The sequence below is a fragment of the Alligator sinensis genome, unplaced genomic scaffold (genome assembly GCF_000455745.1).
Source record: "Alligator sinensis unplaced genomic scaffold, ASM45574v1 scaffold1012_1, whole genome shotgun sequence".
Taxonomy (NCBI): domain Eukaryota; kingdom Metazoa; phylum Chordata; order Crocodylia; family Alligatoridae; genus Alligator; species Alligator sinensis.
Genome location: NW_005842104.1, coordinates 1,413,677 through 1,421,553, shown reverse-complemented (window position 1 = coordinate 1,421,553; position 7,877 = coordinate 1,413,677). Strand labels below are relative to the sequence as shown.

General features: G+C 43.8%; 1 protein-coding gene across 2 annotated transcripts in view; it reads left to right on the top strand.

Moving 5' to 3' along the window:
- Positions 1–342: 342 nt before the first annotated feature.
- Positions 343–7,877, top strand: part of MCPH1 (microcephalin 1) — a 206,897-nt gene continuing 199,362 nt past the window's right edge. For both annotated transcript variants that reach the window (XM_006024489.1, XM_006024488.1), the window contains exons 1-3: positions 343–414; positions 532–623; positions 6,842–6,960. In XM_006024489.1, coding sequence (XP_006024551.1) covers positions 396–414; positions 532–623; positions 6,842–6,960 — 230 coding nt within the window. In that variant the 5' untranslated portion in view covers positions 343–395. The remainder of the gene's footprint in view (positions 415–531; positions 624–6,841; positions 6,961–7,877) is intronic.

Genomic DNA, 7,877 nt, shown 5'->3' with positions numbered 1-7,877 from the left:
GAGGGGTGACTCCTTCATCTCCTTTGCAAGAGGTGCAATGTAACGTACTCCCCCTCAACCCATATGAAGTGGGATGCAGAGCCCCAACCAGGCGCACTGAGCACCCCACATCAAACCCCTCGCCTAAGGTCCCGCGCAGGCGCACATAACCCCTAGCTCACCAGGCATAACGTCACTCTACCTCAAGCCTGGCCCACCCAGCCGTGACCCCTGTAGCTCTGAGGCCCCGCCCTCTGGAGTGACGCCAAGTTCAACAGTCCCCCCGGGCACTGGAGGGGGTGGGGCTTCTCACGCTTAGCCCCTGATTGGCTGGGGCGGTGGGGCGTGCTGCGCAGGCGCGGCGGGAGGGCGGGCGATTGGCTCGGAAGCGGTTTGAACGTTGGCGCGCGGCGGTCATGGAGTTCGTGCTGCGAGGTAGCGGGGAGCGGGGACGCCGCCAGGGAGACAGGATTTGGACTCGATAAGGGTCCCCGCGCGTTTCTTGCTATCACACGTGACGGGCCGTGTTCATGACCCCTCTTCGCCCCGCAGGTGTCTCCGCCTACGTGGAGGTGTGGTCCGCCAACCGGACGGAGAATTATTCCAAGACCTTTGCGCAGCAGCTGCGAGACATGGGAGCCCAAGTAAGAAACGAGAGTGGCCTGGTTCCCGCCTTGCTTGTTTGTTGTCCTGGTGCCGCCTCCTGCAAGCGGGGCTGCGTTTGCGGGGGAGACCCGCGGGCTGGGTGCTGCCGCTATCTGCTCTCTGAGTTGGGAGCGTTAATGTCAGGGCAGGGAATGTGTTAAACCCGTCCACGTGTTAGCATCCAAAAACTGTGGGTGTGCCAGGCACAGCAAGATGTGTGGGTGTGAAGCAGGTGTGCTGGTCATATGCAGTGGACTTGAGACAAATCTACAGATCCGAGAAATGAAAATCTGAGCCTCTGGCTACAAACCCCGTATTTTTCCGCTTACCTCGTTACTGCTATACTGATACATGCCTCAAATCAAGGACCTGAATTCTGTCCACATCTCCAGGGGTGTAGGTTGTAGCTGTGTGGGTCTAAGGACATAGGCAGGTTCTTTGGGTGAATCTGGTATCTCTTATTAGACCAACTTATAGTTGAGGGAAAAAAATTCTTAGCAAGCTTTTGGGTTTAAAAACGAAGGGTTTTTCCCATATCTCCTCCATGCACTTGAAGTGTGGTCCTTGTAACACAGCGTTGTGGATTCTTTGTACACACTCCAGTGATTTCTGCATAAAATATATTTTGACTTTCATGAAACCCGCTAGCTATGAAGTTTCAAACCATAACAGGAATAAACTTGTATTTTGGATTTTTTGTTTTTTTCCTTCCACATTTTTCCCTGTTGGAGATTCTTAAAACCCTTGCTGTGTTTGTTCATATGTTAGCCCTCAGTGCTTTTTAAGAAGGCATGCACACAGGCCCTGAGAGAGGAGAAGGGTGTGGGTGCAGTTGTACTGAGCCCCCCTCCCCCCCAGATCAGATCACTCTAGTTCCTGCCCCCCCGGGATGTACTGGACCCCTCACACTTTTCCACTTGCACAGTTGTACCTCATTCTAACTTAGTAAATGATTGATGTACCCAGGACAGAGAATTGAGCTAGATTCTGCTATGTGCATGTCACAGCTGGGTTTACATGAGTAAACAGTAGTAAAAAGGTGTGGTTATGTGGGGTTTGGTTTTTTATATTTTGGGGGATTTTTTGTTTTGGGAGTTTTTGGTCACAATTTGCAAGCAGATATGACTCCATGAACACAGGGAGTATGTCACTTGAGTAAGAGGGTACTAATTTACATACCTGGCTATAATTTCACTATGATATCTTCCTGCCTTGTTTTTGGCTGCTTTGACAGCAAATGACAGCACAAGTAGCAAAATAAAGTTTACAAGTTTTCAAAAACTATTTTTTTGTCCATTGGTTAACAGTACTTTTGATATTGCTCTGGGGCTACTGCCTTCCCACTGTACTGCTGAGTATCCTTGGGGCTTCACCTGGACCAGCACCCTGACCAGACTTTACAGCTTAGTGGAAGAGAATCCCATTAAATTTAAGGTTCCCCAGGTTTGCAAAAGAAAATGGGTCTCCTGTTTGTGTATGAATGGAATTCTTGTTGGTGCCAGCTGCCTTCAAATCATTCATAACCAGACAAATTGTAAGATAGAAAGACCAAACTGATTCATTACTTAAGCCAAAAAGCAAAAGCAAATGAATTGGATTTAGAGAAATGCAAAAAGGAGACACAAATATCTGCTCGCTAATTTCTCCCCTGGAATAGATTTTCAATGTTCCCTGTGATTCCAGCAGCAAGCAATCCTACCGGCTTCTTGGGTGATTCCCCAGCCTCCTTGGCTGGATTCCCTTTCTCCTCTGGGCTCCTAGTAAATACTACACCCCTCCCCATCACCCACGGCTTAAATAAATTTACTTCTCATTATCACCTTCATCCCTTATATCCCATTCTATTTCCCGGGGAACGTGCTTTTTTCTGGTAGACTATTTCTTTCCAAGATCTGGCACCTGCCTATTAAGTGTACCAATACTCTTGGGTGTGCACTAGGCCGTTTTTGATGTATATTCTGTTCCATGTAAACATTCCCAGAATAGTTTCTTCCTACCTGTCTGATTAATATTTTAATAGAGGTCTCTTTTGATATGAACTTAACCTTTGTCTAATGAGGAACACTGACCTGAGCTGACTATATGCAAGCCCACAGTTGGTCCAAGCTGCTAAGCCAGGGGTGTCCAGCCTTTTTGAAGGTGGGGCCGGATCACGAACTTTTTATCACCCAGTGGGCCGGCGAGCCATATTCAAAGACCTCACAGGAAGTGGTAGGGGGGCGGGGGAGCCATATTCAAAGACCTCACAGGAAGTGGTATCACATCAGGAAGTGACGTCGAGTGACCTTTGACACCAATGAAGTTGCAGGAAGTGACAATGAAATGCATCTAACCAGTTCAAAACTCTCCCTCTATAGCATCCACCTCTCCCACTGTTTGGGACAGAATACTGAGCTAGATGGACCATGGGGCTGACCAAACATGGCACTTTTTATGCTCTTATGTTCAGAAGCTCTTATGTTCTTTGGCTGAGTTTCCAAACTATGGCCGAGATTTGCAAAAAGGGGTAGATAGGCATGTTACAAAGTTGTCATAAAGGATTTGGAGCCCTCTAAATCTCATTCATTTTAATGGAAGTTGGCCTTTTGACTCAGCTTTGAAAATCTCAGCCCAAGCTGCCAACCAAATAAATCAAAATATATTTTGCATTTCTATGCAGTGCATCTCTGTGGGGCTCTCCAAGCATTTTACAAACATGAAATGAACCTCAGGATGAGCCCAGCTGGCGCAGCAGGGGCTCAGATGCACTTTCCCCCTACCTGCGCTGGTCAGTCCCAAGCAGCACATGGCTCTGCCGCTGCCTCTGCTGGCTGGTGCCAACCCGAGCGGGTCTGTCCCATGCGGAGCATATGGGAAGCCAGCTTCAGCTGCATGCCACTTTTCCTGGCTGGTGCTGACCCAGCTGGGTCCGTCCCATCCGGAGCAACGTGCGGCCGAAGCCGGGTTCCCACGAGCTGCTGGGGACTGCTCCGTCGACTCAAGTTGCATAACAACACTGCAGAGAACATGTTTGAAAAGCTTACTCCAACTTCCATATCAGCTTCTTACCCAGTTATTCCAGCCAAGAGAACGTCATCATAATAGTTAGAATCTGATTTAAACCCACAAAAGGTACATAGATTGGAATCCTAGTTCAATTCTAGATTCTGATTCTAGTCTAATGTAGTCTACATCCCCTTTGTATTGTAATGGGCTAGATTTCAGCTGCTGCAAACTGGAATAGACCCACTGATCTTGTTGTCCCCAACGGACAGTGTGAGTTCGTGCCCGGTGCGCTATTGCCAATGAACACACAGGGGTGGAGGATCCAACTTAATCTTTATTGTTTCCAGTCTGCGCAGAGAGGGGTGCTTGGCAATCGTTTGCAAAGCAAGCACCACCGGTTTCTACCTTTGGGTACCTTTTATACATATGTTTGCAAGTGTATCGCTCAGTGATTGGTTACAAGCCACTGACATAAGACATTCTCTACTGAGCATGTCTCTATACCTATGTTTTAGCCATGTAATTCATTTGCATACATATATGTTTCATTAACATACTTTTGCCCTGCCCAGGGGTGTGATTTTTAGCATTATAATGAGACCTTTTTCTGAACTTCTTGCTATCTTACAAGTGTCAGGGAGACATTATCCTGCTGGTGTTAGGGAGGCATTCCAGGAATCCTCCGCATCCCACACGCTGTGCTCTGCAAGCATCTCTTAACGCACACATACCACACCCCTCCCAGCATCTGCAAGTTGCCTTAAGTATTCGGTCAGATATAGTTTGCAAAAGCTAGATATACCATAAAAAAGATTACATAAAAAGATTACATCAATCCTGTCGTGAGCAGCACACGGCTCTCCTCTTCCCACACGCACTGCGTCAGCACCGTCGAGCTGACACGGTATGTGTGGGAACCTTGTCCCTTCCCAAGCCCTTCAGCAGCCATTAGGAAGCTGCTGAGGGGCTGGGGGAGGGACAAGGGGTGGGAACGAAAGTAAACTGAGTTTACTTTCGTTTCCCATCGCAGTACTGCGGGCCACAGAAAACGCCCTGGCGGGCCGCTTGGTGGCCCGCAGGCCGTATGTTGGACAAGCCTGCACTAAGCTATATCAAGATAAAAACGTATTGAATATAATTTCATCTACAAACATGAGTGATCCAAATGAACATAGTTTATTATTAGCTGTTGATAGAGAACAGACATCACAGTGGTTACCCCAATTTGGGGAATATGTGCATGAAGAAATAGTGCCCCACAAAATGAACCATTTTTGTTTCAAACAGATATGACTATAATAAAAACAGTCACATCTGTTAGTAGATATCCTATTTCCTTGAATAAATTGGTGCTATTTTAGGTAGCCATTTCTGGCTATAATCTCACTATGAGATCTTCCTTTCTTTTTCTGACTTCTCTGACAATGGATAACAGCACAAATAGCAAAACACATGGTTTTCAAGTTTTGTAAAACCTGTTTTTGTTTCATCGTCTAATGGTACTTTTGCTATCATTCACTCAGATTGAAGGAAATTAGAATATCGGGCTTTTTAAGGTCTTGCAAAGGTAACTTTAAAAACAATATTGTATTTTGTGTAACAACATTGTGTTTTCTGTAAAACATCCATTTTGTTCATTTTTTTTTCCTCCTCTGACTTTTGCTTTCATTTTAGTGTGTATAGGGAGGAAAGATCTGTACAGGGTGGATTTGGTTGATTTAATAATAAAAACATTATTTTTCTTGTCTGTTAGTTACCTGAGAATGTCGCTTATACTCTGTTTGCATATGGAGTTTTGCACAGGCCTTTATCTGTTCATTATTTAACTCAAGCTGTGTCTGTTTGTTTTTTTCTCAGAGGCTTGAGGATGGGTATTTGGTATGCACAAGCTTGTCTGTATTTCCCACTTCCTCCCCCATCACCCTAGATGATACAGTTGGTCCGATAAAAGATATCATCCACAAAATCCTTGCTTCTAATTCCTCCCAATATATTTTTTTCCAATTTCATGTCTATGAAAATACTTACTGTATAGTAGACACCTCAGCTTTTCCAATATGAATTCTTTTGATGGCTCAGTTAGTTTAAACCCGAGGAAAAGATTCCATAATCCTGGTAAGTTTCTAGCATTGACTATTAGAATTTAGTGGTGCCAAAGAGTTGCTAAAGCTTTTTTTTTCCTTTTTAAAAGTACCTGCCCCAATTACAATCAGAATTCAGTTTCAACTTTCACCATTCATCCTTTTTCTCTTTCATGTTCCAGTCATTTTTTTCTTTAGTTTATTCTCAGAACTCACTACATTTAATGGCTTGTTAGCTCATCCCCACAGTCGATTTCCTTCTGCTCTTTCCCCAACATGGCCACTAAGAGAGCCTCTTTTTTTTTCATTTTCAGTCATATTTGTCAAATTATTTCAGCTCATCCATCAGAGTCCATTATCAGGTAATCTGCTGCTTGGTTACTGTTGCAGCTGGACAGATAGCTACTGCACAAAGAAACTAACTCCTTAACCAAAGGTACTTCCATTTGAATAAAGGATCATCAAGGTTTAATGGCCGTTCTTTGTTTGTTCTGTGTTGCTATATCCCATAGAATATTAATACAAAGATGGATTGATTGTTTTATTAAACTTATATGCTGTCCTTACCAAAAAATCAGGGTGCCTTACAATAAGAGACAGCATAAAGGCAAATGGAGTATAAAACAAAGCATCTTTAAACAATATCCCAACCTACCCTGGCTTGTTAAATTCCTGTCCAAATGGGAAGGTTTTATGGCATTACTGAAATGCTTTCTGAAGCATTTCTGGTGGGCCTTGAGAAGGAGGGAATTCCAAAACTTAGGAGTGACTACCAAGAAAAGCCTCCCAAATGTGTTCACCAAATATGGTGGTGCACTGATGGTACTAATAGGATGTTGCTTCTGGCTGGTCTTAGGAGTACAGTAGGGTGTAAGAGAAAAGTATGCAGAAGTGAAAATATAGCAGAAAAGGCAGACAGACAAACTATCTGAATAAAATGTTGTTTTTTCAGAATCGCTCTTACCTTCTCTTTGCTCCCTCTTGTTTCATCTTCTATTGTTTTCACCCATTATTTGCTTATGTTTTTTGGGGTTTTTTTAGAGGGGTGGTGTTTAATGCAGTAAAAGTGGAATGTTTTGTGTAGTTTAATGATGTTTTTAAGATTAGGTGGGTGGAGATATCTAAAACTTTCTGCTTGTATATTTCTGTAGGTTTCAAAAACTTTTAACAAGCATGTGACTCATGTAGTCTTCAAAGAAGGACATTTGGCTACATGGAGAAAAGCACAGCAGACTGGAGTAAAACTAGTTTCCATACTGTGGGTAGAAAAGTAAGTAGTATTACATATTATGACTAGTTTCAGAAGGAAAGAAGGAATCTGAACCAGCATTAAGATTGAATCATGCTGAAAATAAGAAAAGTACATCAGCTGTTGTTTACTTGAAGTAACCTTTATACATATAGTCACTTCCTGGAGAGAACAAGCTGCATTTGGTATTATCATGGTTAGTCAAAAAATAGGACATCACCCCTTGTAATTCAGGAAATATGAGAGAGATTACATTACTAATTGTATGTTTTTGTTTATGTCAGCATCAGGAAGATGCTAATTGTTGATTTGGCTGCCATCTTGTGTATCGCTGCTCACTTATAAACTTGGCAGCTATAGGTATAGATTTTGCCAAGGAGAAATCAGTTTTTGTTACAGAAGACATGGATGGCAACACGATCCTTGTGATGGCTTAAGAATTTTTTTCAGCAAGAGTCTGAAGGCAGCTGTTTGAAGTGGGTGTCATGGAACAGTGACAGAAGGAATACTGTTTGCCTGTGACAGTGCTTGCGTGTATATTGTTCACATAACCATGGAAGCCATTAAAAATCTTCATCCTGAGGGCTCCCTCATTTAGCTCCAAGTGACTTTAACTGTTTGGTCCTCCTGGCTGAAAGAAGATTCAGTTGTTCAACAGTGAGGTACAAGATGCAGTAACAAGAGTGGCTTCAGAAACACCATAATTTTTTTCCATCTGGAATAAAAGCCTTAGTGGGTTGTTGTCTGAAGTACATCAACAAGCATGGGTACAATGAAAACAATTACGATGTCATAGGGATAACGGAGACCTGGTGGGGCTCCACCCATGACTGGACCACGGGGATAGATGGCTATACCCTGTACAGGAGGGATCGTGTAGAGAAAAGGGGCGGGGGGGTAGCTCTCTATGTTAAGGAAAGCTACACGTCCCTGCAAGC